Raw genomic sequence first — 17,197 nt, forward strand, 5'->3', positions numbered from 1 at the left:
CCTGAAAAAACAACAAAAAAATTATCCTTGTGGGTCAGGGTACCCTGGTTACAAGTCTGGTCTTATTATCTCTTAAGGTAATTATATTCATCTTGCATCTGATGATTAAGTACCATTTGGCCTCTGCTATTCTGGGATTTTCCATTCCCATTGATATTAGTGAAAATGGTTACACGGCAACATCTGCTGTCAGCCCTGAGAACAGCTGTCATTGGGCCTTTCAACAAGGACTCCCCTCTCATCCTAGAAACATGGTCAGTGAGTAGGTTCTCCAGTCCCATGATAAAATTCATTCTAACATTTCCACCTTCCTGAGTCTACTGATCCTTTCCTCAACACTCTTCTAAGACTTTGGCGTTGCTGCTTCATTCACTGTCAGCCATAATTGTCTGCAGGCTTTACAGATCCATCCCAGCAGCGTATTAGGACAGGTTTCAGGTGTCCTGTGTCATGGGAGGGTGTTCAGCATGAATAAAGTCCCCCCTGTCCAGCATTACGTTCCACCCCTGAGACCCCCGCCCTGTCCCCGTCCAACACTCTTAGAATCCGCTGCATGTTCCACTGGTTCCTTGCAGTCCATATTAGTCAGGTCCTGCAGCAGTCTGGTCAGAGGCTGGCTGTTCCTAGAATGTGGGCTGTGTTGGGCTAGGCCAGACCGTATAAAGATTATTGGTGGGGAGTCAATAAGAGGAGGTGGGGGGGGCACATTGTGAGGAAGACAAAGATCATCTTGTTAGGCATCTGCCTCCTCGAGACCTTTGCATGACCTCTGGACAAGGAGCGGCTGCTCTGCTCTAGCAGTGGGGAGGGGACAACTTGCTGCTGGAGAGTCTGGGAGTTCGGGGTTGTCAGGCATGTATACCCAGATGCCCCATCCCTTCTATCAGGATGCCACGCCTTTCCAATGAAGGTCCTCATTTTAGCATAGAAGACCTTTCGAAGCTGTGCTTTCAGTTTTCTTTGCAACTCTGGTACCCTGGCCTTTATATTCTTGGGGCTGATTTTCAGCAGTCTGTTCTCCACCTGCAGGAGATTAGGGTCTCTTTAAATGCTGCCATGAAGGCTTTTTCGTGTTCATAATATGCTTTAAGGTGATAGTTGGCTGACCTAACCTTGACATTATCCCTCTTCAGAGTTTCTAAGGCAGTGAATAAGAGCTAGCCACCTCCACAGTCTTTATCCTGTACTGTTCAAGTATTAGAAAAACTGCATAATGTAATGCTTTCCTTTCTAGCAGTACTTCATCCCAAGCCTCTGTGACTAAAAATCTTGGTAATTGTAATGCCACAGAATACCATAGGTTATCACCAGCCCGGATACCCCTGGTAATGGAGGCTTCGTTGCCAAGTGACTGGTGAGTGATTCAGTTCCAACAACATCAGCAGGCTTACCTCCCAGGACCACATTTCAAAAAAAATTACTTTTGGAGTTCCTGTCGTGGTGCAGTGGAAATGAATCCGACTAGGAACCATGAGGTGGTGGGTTCGATCCCTGGCCTTGCTCAGTGGGTTAAGGATCCGGCGTTGCTGTGAGCTATAGTGTAGGTCTCAGAGGTGGCTCGGATCCTGCGTTGCTGTGGCTGTGGTGTAGGCCAGTAGCTACAGCTCCGATTGGACCCCTAGCCTGGGAACTTCCATTTGCTGTAGGTGCAGCCCTGAAAAGACAAAAAAAAGATTAAAAAAAAAACCTGCAAAAAAACCTAACTTTTGATTTTTGTTGATTTTATCTGTTGATTTCCTATTTTCAATTTCATTGATTTCTGCTCTAATTATTATTATTGCTTTTATTCTGCTTACCCTGGGTTTAATTTGGTCTTCTTTTTCTATTTTCCTAAGGTGGAAACTTAGATGATTTATTTTTGTATCTTTCTTCTTTTCTAGTATATGCATTCAGTGCTGTAAATTTCCCTTTAAGTACTGCTTCGCACTGATTTTGACAAGTTGTGTTTCCATTTTCATTTAGTTAGAAATATTTTAAAATTTATCTTGAGACTTCTTCTTTGACCAGTGTGTTACCTGGAGTTGTGTTGTTTAATCTCTACATATTTTGGTATTTTTCAGTTATCTTTCTGTAATCGATTTCTAGTTTAATTCTATTGTGGTCCAGGAGAAGACAATGATTTCGATTCTTTTAAATTTGTTAAGGTGTGTTTTATGGCCCAGAATGTGGTCTATCTTGGTGAATGTGCCATGTGAGCTTGAAAAGAATGTGTATTCTGTTGTTGTTTGATGACATAATCTATAGATGTCAGTTGTATCCAGTAGAGTGATGGTGTTGTTTAGTTCAGATTTATTACTGATTTTCTGCCCACTGGAGCTGTCTGCTTCTTTTTTATCTTTTATATGCATTTAAAAAGTTTTATTAAAGTATAGTTGATTTATAATGTTGTGATAATTTCTACTGCACAACAAAGTGATTCAGTTATATACACATCCATTCTTTTTCAGATTCTTTTCCCATAGAGATTAGCACAGAATGTTGGGTAGAGTTCCCTGTGCTGTGCAGGTCCCAGGTGGCCAACCATTCTGTATACCACAGTGTACATATACCAGTCCCAAACCCTCAATCCGTCCCTTCCCCAGCCTGTCCTCTCTGGTAACCATAAGTTTGTTTTCAAAGTTTTTGAGTCTGTTTCTGCTCTGCAGATAAGTTCTTTCGTACCCCTTTTTTAGATTTCACATATAAATGATGTCATGTGATGTTTGTCTTTGTCTGACTTCACTTAGTAGGATAATTTCCTGGTCCATCCATGTTGCTGCAAATGGCATTATTTCATTCTTTTTTGTGACTAATATTCCATTTTATATATGTATCACAGCTTCTCTACTACCCATTCCTCTATCAGTGGACATTTAGATTGCTTTCATGTCTTGACTGTTGTAAGCAGTACTGCAATGAACATTGGGTTGCATGATGTATCTTTTTGAATTATGGTTTTCTCTGGATATATACCCAGGAGTGGGATCGCTGGATCATATGGTAGTTCTATATTTAGTTTTTTGAGGAACCTCCACACTGTTTTCCATGGTGGTTGTACCAGTTTACATTCCTACCAACAGTGTAGGAAGGTTCCCTTTTCTCCACTCCCAGTTTTTATTTGTAGACTTATTAACAATGGCCAATGTGAGGTTATACATAATTGTATTTTTGACTTACATTTCTCTAATAATTAGCAATATTGAACATCTTTTCATGTGTTTCTTGGCCATTTGTATGTCTTCCTTGGAGAAATGTCTGTTCAGATCTTTTTGATTGAGTTGTTTGTTTTTTGGTATTGAGCTGTATGATGTGTTTGTATGTTTTGGAGATTAATCCCTTGTTGGTTTCTTCATTCAAAGATTTTCTCCCATTCTATGGGTTGTCTTTTCATTTTGTTTGTGGTTTCCTTTGCCATGCAAAAGCTTTCAAGTTTAATTAGGTCCCATTTGTTTATTTTTGTTTTTATTTTCATTACTCTAGGAGGTGGATCTGAAAAGATATTATTGTGGATTATGTCAGAGAGTGTTTGGCCTATGTGTTCCTCTAAGAGTTTTAAAGCATCTGGTCATAAAATTTAATCCATTCTGAGTTTATTTTTTGTGTATGGTATTAGAGAGTGTTCTAATTTCATTCTTTTGCATGGAGCTGCCATTTTTCCTGGCACCACTTACTGAAGAGACTGTCTTTTCTCCACTGTATATTCTTGCCTCCTTTGTTGCAGATTAATTGACCATATGTGTGTGGGTTTATTTCTGGGCTTTCTATCCTGTTCCATTCATCTATATGACTGTTCATAGACAGTATGTATATGCCTATATACTCTTTTGATGATTATAGCTTTGAGGTATAGACTGAAGTCAGGGACCCTGATTCCTCTAGCTCTGTTTTCCTCAGGATTGCTTTGGTGGATTTGTCCATTTCTTTCTTTCTTCCTTTCTTTCTTTTTTGCTTTTTAGGGATGCACCCACGGCATATGGAGGTTCCCAGGCTAGAGGTCTAATCGGAGCCAGCCTACACCACAGCCATGGCAATGCCAGATCCTTAACCTACTAAGCGAGGCCAGGGATTGAACCCACAACCTCATGGTTCCTAGTTGGTTTCGTTTCTGCTGCGCCATGACAGAAACTCTGAGCTGTCCATTTCTAATAGAAGGTGTTAAAGTATCCAACTATGATTAGTGGATTTATCTGCTTCTCTTTGTAGCTCTATCAGGATTGTTACTTAAGAATTATTATGCCTTTTTGGAGAATTGAGTCCTTTATCTTCATTCCTGATAACTTCCCTTGCTCTTAGGTCAGTTTTGCCTCAAATTAATATAGCTGCTCCCCCTTTTTCTTGATTACTATTAGCATGGTATATATTTCTCAATTCAGTTACATTTAATCTATGTGTCTTTATACTTTTGATTTTTTGTAGGCAACATACATTTGGATCTTGGTTTTTGATCCACTTTGGCTGTGTTTTAATTGGTACATAGGACCACTTTTAAGTGATACCAACTGTTTTGGTTTGGAATCCCCCAAAGCAGAGTCTGGTTGCAGCTAGTTTATTTGGGTAGAAGCAGAAGTGAGGAAGCAGGGACAGTGAGACACAGAACAAAGAAAAGTCAATATAGGGGTACATAAATGAGATTTCAGCTATAGGCAGTAGGGGCTTGATTCTCCTGAAACTTCTAAGAAGTGTACAGAATAGTTCCCAGAATTGTCTGTCTGAGAAAGGGAGCTGAGACATCTATCTACCAGGTATTTGAGAAATGCTCTTAGGACTTTAATAACTTTCCCAGACTGCTAGGTTATCCAGGCCCCATAGCTTTGCAGAAGGCCCTAAGGCAGAAAAGCAGAAATGAAAGAGTTTTGCTTTAGATGGGGTTCTGCTGGTGTGAGCCATCGCAGAGCTGTCCTGAAGTGATGCAGGGCTGGAGGTATCTGCTGTGGCCAGCTATCTGCCTGCTTAGGTTTGGGAGGCTTCAGGGTTGCTTTAACAATGGATAAAATATAGGATTTTGTAGGCTATGCTCATGGATTTTTCAAGCAATGCAATTCTTTCAAAAACTTCCTGTACTTCTTTCTGCTTCCAGTCAATACCAGGTGAAGTAACCACATCCAAAAAACATCTCTCTTGATGTTTTATTTTCTAGCCCCTGTGCTCATTCCTTTGCTTTCTCATGTTTATGGTAGGCTATGTTGATATCAACCGAACCTGTAGCCTAACAGATGACATCCTTAGTCTGAATATTGCAAACCCTTTAGGACAAACATTTCTTTCTCTTGGAGCACAAAAGCAGGTGGGTTTTCTAACTTGGAAGCTCCACATTTCTTGACTATAAAGCCAGGCAAAAGATACTCCTTTGTAGAGCTCTATTCCTTTCCACCTCTGCTTGCAAACTGGCTTTGGAGAAGGCCGGAAGGCTAACAAGCAGAGAGATGCTTTAGTTCATGTCTCAGAAATCTCGCTAAAAGAAGCAAGGAGCAGGCAATATACCCTGGCATTCTGAGGTTTTACAGTCAATTTTCCTAAAACTTCAGGCTCAAAAAGCACAGGGTCTTCCTTCTAAGTTATCATAGGAGGCAGTTTTATCAAACATTTCCACACAGCATCACCTTCTTAGACTGTATATTTGTGTCCTAATAATAAAGCCAGTGCCACATATTTTAGGTTTTCGTTATGGCATCACGCTCCACCTAGTAACCAATTTCTGTACTTGTTAGGGTTCTTTCTAAGCTGTTGTAACAAAGAGAGTTCAAAATACAGTCGGTTAAATAAGATAGAGCCAGTGGTCCAAGGCTAGCAGTACAGCTCTGCCATCTTCAATATATATGTTCCAAGGATGCATCCGTCTTTACCATTTTCCAGGGGTTTAGGATAGTTTAGTTTAAGGAGACATCTCAGAAATTGTGCGTTCAACTTGTCACACTGTATTGGTCAAAATTAGCCATTTAGCTACATAACCCAGCTGTAAGGAAGAAGAGGAAAGTATAGTTTGTGGCTGAGTCAGCTGTGTTTCTAAAAGGAAGAAAAAGATAAATGGCACTGGGCATGGATAGCAGTCTCTGAGGTATTAACTGAACTCATCACACTTTTTTGATGGAAAGTTACTGATTTGAGAACCAGAGAGTTAGTTCATAGAGAGTGGCTGAAGCATATTGATGAAAGACCACCAGAAAAGGCAAATGGAAAAACATTTTGCCCGGGAAGTGGCAAGATAGTCTGTTTGCTGAGGCTCTCTCTCTTGGATCCCAAATGAGTTTCCAGTTTCAATCTCCATGAAACTTGACTTAGTTTAGTTCCCGTGAAGCCTGACCTTGAGGCTGATATTTCTCATTTCCTGATTTTCACATGTGTCATTCGATAACCTCCCAGTTACTGAGCTAACTACAGGAAACTGTCATTCCTTGTAACAAAGAGAGCCTCTCACATTGTTACTATTCCTGATTAACCAGTAACCAAGCAATATTAAGTTCCTCCCATGTATACGGTGTGGGGCTCAAGAGAGAGAAAATACAATCCCTACTTGCATTGTGTCATTTGCATGCCTTTTATGAAATGCCATATTCATCAATAGTTTAAATGATTTACTGTTGCTAACTTATTCTGCAGGGGGAAAAAAAGGAGGATAAATGGGCAAATGGGAGGTCTTATTATCTTAGACAATTAGTTGCATAAAAACTAAAATCAAATATTTTGCTAGATGCTGATTTTGGGTATCTGGAATACTTTTTCAAATGATTTTTATTACTAATTAATGTTATAAACTTAGAAACAATATTTTCCCTTTCAGTAATTTTAGACATTTCAATATTTTTATTTATACAGTATAAAAAATGGCTTAGTTTTGATGATGCTAAAGTAGAACTTATTGAAAGATTTATATCTCCTTCATTGGCGGGTGCAACTGCCCAGACCCGTATTTACTCCATGGAGGTATATATTATTATAAAAATTTACCTAAAGTAATACTCATAATGCAAATTATAATTTTAAAAAATAAATGAATCCTAGATCAGGATTTTTTTTTTTACTGTGAACAGCTTTATAGCTCCAAAATTTGTCTCATACTAGGTGTCGGTTGGCCCTAGTAGATTTTTTTATTTTTATTTTTTTTGGTTTAGGGTAAAGGTAGATTGTCCATGTACAAGGAAGAGAGATAATTTCATTCATTGAGTCTTTAATTGATAGAATCAATTATTAATCAAATCAAATTTGTATTGCACACCCATAGAGTTTAAGGTACTTCTTTCGACCCAGAGATGAGTCAGGCATTTTGGTCATGGAGTTTATAGTCCAGAAGGGGAAATAATTTATGTGCATCAGTAGCAAAGATCCGAATGTAGGGAGTTCCTGTCGTGCTGCAGTGGAAACTAATCCTACTAGGAACCATGAGGTTGCGGGTTCAATCCCTGGCCTCGCTCAGTGGGTTAAGGATCCGGTGTTGCCATGAGCTGTGGTGTAGGTTGCAGATGTGGCTCAGATCTTATGTTGCAGTGGTGTAGGCTGGCAGCTATGGCTCTGATTTGACCCCTACCCTGGGAACTTCTATTTGCCATGGGTGCAGCCCTAAAAAGACCAAAAAAAAAAAAAAAAAAAGTAGCCTTAAAGACTTTGGAGCTTAAAATATAATCCTGGTAAAGTTTTTTAGAGCAGGAGAGACTAGAGAAATGAGATGATTTCATACAAGATGTTGCTGTCATTCATGGAAGTGATAACAGGGGCTTGAAAGATGACATTGACTGGGGGAAACTGACTCACATTAGCGCTGTCTTGAGAACTGACCTCTTGTGATGTGGAAAACAGGAGGGAAAGGAAGATGGCAGAGCTCTGTGGGTGCTGTGCCCAGGTGTTTAGGGGAGTCACGCCTGAGTTAAGCCTCTAACAGCGGTGGAGAATGGAGGAGGTGACCCGGATTCTGCGAGATATGAGTTCAGATTTGCCTTTTTAATTTGAGTTGTTGGTGGACACCTAAGTTATGATTTCCTGCAGTTGTAAATGTAATACTGAGACTTGAGAGATTTCACATCTTTATGTGTCATCTGCAAAGAAGTGTTAGTTAAAGCCTTGAGATTGCTTAGAAAAAAACTCTTTTTTTTTTTTAAACTTCTGAGAAAACATTAATTTAGGAATTGAGAGGGAAAACAATGGCAGTGAAGCAGACAGAAAAGATTTTCTTGGGTAAGAAGCGTGTGCACTGCCCTGGAGAGGGCATAGGGTTTTAAGAATGGGATCACAGGAAGTATTGGGTTCTATAGACAAGTTCATAAAACAAACTTCCTGCTGAACTACTCTAATAGGGCACACAGTTTGCCCACTCAAAACAGTTTGTGCTTTTCTTGTCTTTGATTATTTTAAGGAGCGATTTCTCTTAGTGTAGACAGATTTCCCTTAAATCAGATAAATGGAATTTAAAAGGACAAGGAGTGAAGTTCTATCAGGAGAGCTACAGTGAGCATAGGCAGTGATCACAGACAGTCTGCTAGAGCCTATATTGTCCCCATAGCTCCTATTATTACTTTATGAGCACAAAGGGAACCCAGGTTATATTAAATTATAGTTAAATTATAGGCCTTGCTATTATAGTAGTTCCCAGGGTATGTATTTTAAGCGTATATAAAATGTTTTTTCCATATTGGTTCCTCACTTTACCATGATTATGTCCTTTTTTTAAGCTTGGATTTGGCTATAGTTGCTTCATTTTAAAGCAGTAATATTATCTCAAATGATTTTAGATATGTTGCTTTATAGCACATTAAAGGAATTTGAGTGGGTATATCAACCAAAGTCGCAAATGATTAATTATATTTTCCTGTTTAAATAACTTTTTAAAACCTCTGTGCTGTATCAGTTGTTCATAATTAAGAGTCAGTGAAAGGTTAAAATTGTGTTTAAGATTGTTTTCTTTTTTGATTTCTGTGATAATTAGCAAACACTGTGATAGAATACAGTTTACTGGGTTGCTAGGTGAATTGAGTGAATCTGGTCAATATATTTTTATTATATTCTTTCACATTTAGGTTCTAAAGACCAGGCTGGCTCTAGGTAGAACTGGAGAATATTCAGGGATTATTGACTGTGGCAAGAAGCTTCTGAAACAAGGTGTTAGAACATTTTTTTTTTTTTAGGGCTGCACCTGCGGCATGTGGAGGTTACCAGGCTAGGGGTCGAATCAGAGCTACACCACAGCCACAGCAACACCAGATCCTTAACACGCCGAGTGAGGCCAGGGATTGAACCTGTAACCTCATGGTTCCTAGTTGGATTTGTTTCCGCTGTGCCATGATGGGAACTCCATTATAACCTTTTGCAAAGATTATATTCCTGACTTGCTAGGCATTATACCTCATGCAGGCATAGATCGTGCTGTTTATGAGGTGAGTTTATTCTCATAATACGACATTATGTGTTAGATTTGAAAATTTGGTTCAGTAGTAGTTTTTATTCTAAAAATCTGGTGATAAAGGACTTTTCATGAAATATCGTTTCTAACCAAGTAGCGAATTTCATTGTTTTATTTGGCTTTTCTTTTTATATGCTAAGTTGTCTGCTATCCAAATAATAATGTTTTGTTTAGTGTTCTCTTTTGTGAATTGGTTTTTGGTAATAATATTGAAAGACTTTTTATGAAGCCACTATCACCCTGATACCAAAAACAAAGACACTACAAAAAAGAAAATTACAGGCCAATATCTTTGAAGAATATAGATGCAAAATCCTCAACAAAATATTAGCAAACTGAGTCCAACAATACTTTGAAAGGATCATAACCGTGATCAAGTTGGACTCATTCCAGGGTCACAGGGCTAGTTCAACATGTGCAAATCAGTCAATGTGGGACATCACATCAACACACGAAAAATCATATCAATAGGTGCAGAAATAGCAGCTATTGATCAGTTTCAACACCCATTCATGATAAAAACTTTTACCACGTGGGTATGGAGGAAGCATATTTCAGCATATTAAAAACTGTGACAAACCCACAGCCAATATAATACTCGATAGTGAAAAGCTAAAAAAGTCTTCCAGCTAAGTTCTGGAACAAAACAAGGATGCCTACTCTCATTATTTCTCTTCAACATAGTACTAGAAGTCCTAGCCATAGCAGTCAGATTTAAAAAAAGACATAAAAGGTATCCGAATTGGAAGGGAGGAGGTAAAATTGTCACTATGTGCAGATGACACGGTATTATATATAGAAAACTCCAAAGACTCCACAAAAAAAAAAAACAAAAAACCTATTAGAACTAATAAATGAATTCAGCAAGGGAGCAGGATACAAGATTAACCTGTAGAAACAGGTCGCATGTCTTTACACTAACAATGAAATGTCAGAGAAAGTAAAAAAAAAAAGAATCCTGTTTAAAATTACATCAAGGGAGTTCCTGTTGTGGCTCAGTGAGTTAAGAACCTAACTAGTATCCATGAGGATGTGATCCTTAACCCGCCTATTGATCCCTGGCCTTGCTTATTGGGTTAAGGATCTGGTGTTTCTGTGAGCTGTGGTGTAGGTTGCAGATGCAGCTTGGATCTGGTGTTGCCGTGGCTGCGGCATAGGCGGGCAGCTACAGCTCCAATTCAACCCCTCGACTGGGAACTTCCATATGCTGCGGGTGTGGCCCTAAAAAGGACAAAAAACAAAGCAAAACAAAACTGGTAATAAAACTAACCAAGGAAGTGAAAGACCTATATGGTGAGAACTAGAAATATTGATAAATGAAACCAAAGATGATTCAAAGGAACGGAAAGGTAGCCCATGCTCTTGGATTGGAAGAATTAATATTGTTGAAATGGCCATACTACCCAAAGCTGTCTACAGATTTAGTGCAATCCCTATCAAATTACCCATGACATTTTTCACTGAACTGGAACAAATGACCCTAAAATTTATGTGAAACTACAGAAGACCCAGAATTTTCAAAGCAGTCCTGAGGAAAAAGAACAAAGCTGGAGGCATAACCCTCCCAGACCTCAGAGAGAGCTACAAAGCTGCAGCAATCAAAAAGCATGATGTTGGCACAAAAAGAAATATATGGATCAATGGAACATAATAGAGAGTCCAGAAATAAACCCACACCTATAGGCAATTAATTTTTGACAAAAGAGGTAAAAATATACAATGGAGAAAAGACATTCTTTTTAGCAAGTGGTGTTGGGAAAGCTTCAGCCTCATATAAATCATTGAAGTTGAAACACTCCCTCACACCATACACAAAAATAAATTCAAAATAGCTTAAAGCCTTGAATATAAGACATGACACCATAAAATGCCTAGAAGAGAACATAGGCAAAACATTCTTGGACATCTTGGTAGAAATATTTTTTTTTTTGTCTTGTCTTTTTGCCATTTCTTGGGCCGCTCCCACGGCATATGGAGGTTCTAAGGCTAGGGGTCTAATCGGAGCTGTAGCCGCCGGCCTACGCCAGAGCCACAGCAACGCGTGGTCTGAGCTGCATCTGCAACCTACACCACAGCTCACGGCAACGCCAGATCCTTAACCCACTGAGCAAGGCGAGGGATCAAACCTGCAACCTCGTGGTTCCTAGTCGGATTCGTTAACCACTGAGCCACAATGGGAACTCCAGAAATATTTTCTTAGATCAGTCTCTCAAGGCAAAAGAAATAAAATAAAAATAAACAAATGGGACTTAAACATGTTTTTGTATAGCAAAGAAAACCACAAACAAAATGAAAAGACAACCTATGTACTAGGAAAAATATTTGCAAATGATACAACCAACAAGGGCGTAATTTCCAAAACCACAAACAGTTCAAACAGCTCAATATATTAAAAAAACAAAAACAAAAACAACTCCCCCCAAAACAAAACAAGAGTTCCTTGGTAGTGCAGCAGGTTAAGGATCTGGCACTGTCAGTACTGTAGCTCAGGTCACTGCTATGGTGCAGGTTCATTCCCTGGCCCAGGAATTTCCATATGTCATGGGCACAGCCCAAAACAAAAAACAAAAACCAAACAAACAAAACCAAAAAAATCCAATCAAAGAATGGGCAAAAGACCTAAATAGGCGTTTCTCTAAAGACATACAGATGGCCAACAGGCATTTGACAAAATGCTCAACATCTCTTATTATTAGAGAAATGCAAATCAAAACTACAATGAGGTGTTACCTCACATGGGTCAGAATGGCCAACATCAAAAAGTCTACAAATAGGAGTTCCCAATGTGGTGCAGTGGGTTAACAATCTGACTTCAGTGGCTGAGGTTGCCGCGGAGGCGTGGGTTTGATCCTCAGCCCAGCAACTTCCAAGTGCCGCAGGTGCAGCCATAAAAAAAAAAAAAAAAGTCTACAAATAATAAATGATGGAGAGGGTATGGAGAAAAGGGAACCCTCCTGCAGTGTTGGTGGGGCTGTAAATTGATGCAGCCACTGTGGAAAACAGCATGGAGTTTCCTTAAAAAAAAACTACAAATAAAGTTACCATATGACCCAGCAGTCCCACTCCTGACATATATTCATAAAAGATGAAAACTTTTAATTCAAAAAATACCTGCATCCCAGTGTTCATAGCAACACTATTTACAATGGCCAAGACATGGAAGCCATCTAAGCAACCCAAGTGTCGATCAACAGATAAATGGATAAAGAAGGTGTGGGGTGTGTGTGTGTGTGGGTGTGTGTGTGTATTACTCAGCCATAGGAAAGCGTGAAACATTGCCATTTGTAGCAATATGAATGGACCTGGAGATTATCATCCTAAGTGAAGTAAATCAGACAAAGACAAATACATGATATCACTAGTTTGTAGAATCTAAAAAAATAATACAAATGAACTTATTTAAAAAGCAGAAACAGACTCACAGCAATAGAAAACAAATTTACGGTTTTCAAAGGGGGAATGGAGGGATGAATTAGGAGTATGAGATTAACAGGTACACACTACAATATATAAAATAAACAACAAGGATTTACTGCATAGCACAGGGAACTATATTCAATATCTGATATAATAGAGAAGAATCTTAAAAAAAAATGCAACTCCATTGTACGCCCGAAACTAACATAATATTATAAATCAACTATATTTTAATTTAAAAATGGAAAAAAAGCCAAATTGAGCTGAACATACTCCAGAGCTATTTGTGACAATTACCCAAATTCTAAACATTTCATTCCAAACTTTTCATTTTTTATTTTTATTTTTTGTCTTTTTGCCATTTCTTGGGCCGCTCCAGTGGCACATGGAGGTTCCCAGGCTAGGGGTCGAATCGGAGCTGTAGCCGCCAGCCTACACCAGAGCCACAGCAATGCCGGATCCGAGCTGCGTCTGCAACCTACACCACAGCTCACGGCAACGCCGGATCCTTAACCCACTGAGCAAGGGCAGGGACCGAACCTGCAACCTCATGGTTCCTAGTCGGATTCGTTAACCACTGCGCCACGACGGGAACTCCCACTTCATTTTTTAATTAAGAATTTACTCTTTATGTTTGTCTCCCAGTTTTTTATTCCATCAATGACTTGAAAAACCCCCATAAAGAAGAATTAAGACAATATCTGATATTTATTGTGAATTACAAGCAACAGTAGGAGTTCCTGTTGTGGCTCAGTGGTAATGAATCCGGCTAGTATCCGTAAGGACTCGGGTTTGATCCCTGGCCTCACTCAATGGGTAAAGGATCTGGCGTTGCCATGGCTGTGGCATAGGCCAGCAGCTACAGCTCCTATTCAACCCCCCTAGCCTGGGAACCTCCATATGCTGCAGGCACAGCCCTAAAAAGATAGGGGAAAAAAAAAAGAAAGCAACAGTAAAAGCTACAGAAATAGAGGGTGTAGTTATAGAGCACATGGGGGTGGGGTCTGAAAAAACTAAAGAACTTGATGCTGATGAAATCGTGGTTCTTAACTCTGGATGCATATCAGAATCACTTGCATGTGAATTTTTAAAAAATAAAATTCCTGGGCTATACCCCAGGATATTCTCATTTAATAATTCTTGGAAGAGTCGGGGGATTCAGGGTTTTTAGCTCCGTAGATGAATCGGATGTATAGTTAAGATTGAGAGAACTGAGATGTTAATTGCACTGTTGTGAAAATGAGAGTTGAGGAGAGAAGTGACTGGGGAGCACGAGGTGAGGGTGGGGTAACAAAAAAAGGGCCAAGTGCCTTCTAGTGTCTCAGCCAGTCACTTCACTTTTATGGCTTTACATCTGTGTGGTAGACCATCTTAATATATAACCTTTGGTCATAAGGGCGTTGAGACTATATGACTAGTTAATGTGACTAGAGTAACTTAAACTCATTCTCAATATAGGAAGAATATCTCTCTAGGCACAAGCCCGGTGGTATTTTTTGGCAAGTGGTACCGCCATTATGTGAACGATAACCAATTTCATTTAGCCCTTAAAGAAATTTGCTTACATTTTTGTTGAAATTTAAAGTAGCGAATATTATAGTATATATTTTCCTTTTTGTTTTGTTGCTTCCATGATCCTATTAAAATAAATTCATTGCTCCTGTTTGGGTTGGACTCCGTCCATTCTCTTATTTTTATGGTTAAATTTTTTTTGACATAACATCGTGGCATTACATATTTCTCTATTGTTGCATGATTGTAATAAATGCACACTGAGTAAGGACATTGCGAAATGTATTTTTTCAAAAGCATCAGATTTTACATTTCATAGTAATTGCCCCAGTATATAATGGTGTAGTCGTATCCTTTGATAAATGAGTAGTTGTAGAAGCACCTTTTCAACCCATTATTTCTACATAATTTCTTCTAGCTACTTTTATTCAAGGAAAGGTGTATTTGAAAAGATGAAACTTTCTTAAAATTTGAGAATATATGGTTTTTTTAACCTAGAGTGGATTATGTGGTCTTCTCTGCAATGTTCTGTTAATCCCTCTGAGAATTTCCAGAATTGTGCTTGGGTCTTTGAATTATCATTACAAACCAAAACAATCAAGCCAAACAAGATAAACAAAACATGCACAGAAACAAACATAGAATACAAATTGAGACTGTATGAATACGATGAATACTTGAAAACATCTGTGCCCCTATGCCTGTAAGAACAGCAGAGATCACCCCCTCTGTACATGGAGGAGTAGGAACAACCTTTTGGTAAAATTTGGGAAAGAACGGTTATTAAAATTAAGTGACCAAGCTTGATTTCCCCTTATCAGCTCTGTGACCTGATAGCGTAGTCTCCTCATTTATGAAATTTATAAAACAGAAGTGACAACATTGACCTGTCAAATTTCTGTAGGGATTAAATGAGACAGCCTCTATGAAAATGCTCTCTATAATTCTTGAATCAGGAAAGTACTCAGGGAGTTCCCACTGTGGCTCAGCAGTAGCAGACCTGACTAGCAGGCAGGTGTGATCCCTGGCCTGGCTCAGTGGGTTCAGGATCCAGGGTTGCCGTGACCTGTGGTGGAGTCTGGCAACTGTAGCTCCTGATTGCCACAGAAGAAAATAACTGGACAGTATTATAGTATCTGCGGGGTCAAAAATTGAATACGACGCTGAGGCACCCTTTGGCACAGTTTTTCAGATACCATTAGAGCTTAAAGATCAGCCCCTTTGTGGGTTACCTTGCAGAACTGTGATACAGATTAGTGAAATTCTGTTTTGTGGTCTCTGGAGGGTTAGTAGCATGTTGTAGGATTTAACTAAAATTATTGGATAGGTGAAGGAGTGAGTTACAGAGAAGACTTGGCAAATAGGAATTAAAGATGAGAAAGGACCGTAGCAGAAGTGATGAGCTGGAGATGCTTGGGATTAAGTGCCTGTTGAAATTTTTGACTCTCTAGACAACCACAGAGGCCTTTCAGGAATTTACTTGCTGTTCCCTGGAAGAAAACAGGAAAGCCCTCAGATTTCCAGCCTCCTCGAGCAGAGCACCGGCTTCTCTAGTTTTGTGCAAAGCCTGTGTTCTGAAGGCACTGAGAACTTTGTATTCTCACTCTGCTCAGACTGCATATTAAAAAGCTAGTGTATCATTCCGTTCACTTTGGAGAGAGCAATTGAGAAAATTGCAGCACGTGCTGAAAGGTGGTTATATACCCTTGCAAAACCCAAAAGCATCCACAGATTCTCAAGGTCTGTAAACACTTCAGGAAACAGATGATTTTTGTTCCCCTCATTTCTAGGCTAGGGTCTAATTTTGTCAGTGATCCAGTTTTAAATATTAGTAAATCTCTTGTAGGTATGTGTAAAAAGTCTTAAATAAAGAACTTTTCAAGTTCTTGGTAATTTTACAGGGAGTTAATCAATGCACGGTTTTCTACCTCCATTTTTCATTAGGATTGGTTATCCTTAGGGATGGTTGTGGTGGCCTGATGAGTAAAACGAGAGCGATGGACTTCCCCTGAAGCTGTTCAGAGTGTCCATCTCTGCCTTGTCCTAGTCCCACCTTGGGTGCTCTCAGTGGGCAGCAGCTGTATATAAACAGCCTCACTGTGGCCCAGGGAACCTGACTCTGCATCTGCAGATCCAGCCCTTTGAGATTTACAGCTTTAGGCACAAGTCTCAGTTCTAACCCTTCACCTCATCCAGACTCACGGTCTCATGTCTTTCCACCTTGTGGCCATTCGCCTGCTCATGTAGGGCTCAAGGAGATAATGAGTATGAAAGTATTTTGAAAACTACAAGCCTTATATAGGAGTATTATCATTTTTAAGGGAAATAGTGTATTGTGTTGAAGTAGGTAGTAAAGATATTTTGATCTAGGAAGACCCAAGTTCAGTCCTGTCTCTTTCATTACCTTTGATATTTGGAGACTCAGTTAAACACTGGGTCTCAGATTCCAATTTTTTTAAGTGGGGGCAATAATATTACCTTTTATAAATCTTATCTATAGGATGATTTTGAGAACCAAATGAGATAAGGAAGATGAAACCGATTCATAATATATATAAGGCCATATAAGCCTTAGTTTATTAAGCTGTTCAGTATGGAGAGAATACATGTGGAGTTTGAAAGACACACTTAGACTTCAAAAACAGACAACTGTTATGCTGTTTATGCTCTAAATCATTTTTGCAATGTACAGAAGTGGTCTCCCCTGGCAAGCCATTGTCTAGCAAGGAAAGAACCAGGTAGTACCTGGCAGGCACAGGGGAGAACTGCCTGGTGTTGGAGCGCTTTGAGGGTCCCAGCTTCCAAAAGACTGTTCTGCAGGCAGAGTATTTAAGCCTGACATCTCCTTCACCTTCAAGGTTCTTTCCATCTGAGGTCTAAGACACAGACTTCGGGGTACCA

At 39.4% G+C, this 17,197-nt stretch overlaps 1 protein-coding gene across 1 annotated transcript in view; it reads left to right on the plus strand.

Moving 5' to 3' along the window:
• The window catches only part of LOC125128742 (calcium-binding mitochondrial carrier protein SCaMC-1-like), a 54,706-nt gene that overhangs the window by 21,950 nt on the left and 15,559 nt on the right, over positions 1–17,197 (plus strand). The window contains 3 exon segments of the mRNA XM_047782916.1: positions 6,793–6,900; positions 8,985–9,076; positions 9,269–9,341. Of these exon segments, the coding sequence (XP_047638872.1) occupies positions 6,793–6,900; positions 8,985–9,076; positions 9,269–9,341 (273 nt within the window).

The sequence above is a fragment of the Phacochoerus africanus genome, chromosome 6 (assembly GCF_016906955.1).
Source record: "Phacochoerus africanus isolate WHEZ1 chromosome 6, ROS_Pafr_v1, whole genome shotgun sequence".
Classification (NCBI taxonomy): Eukaryota; Metazoa; Chordata; class Mammalia; order Artiodactyla; family Suidae; genus Phacochoerus; species Phacochoerus africanus.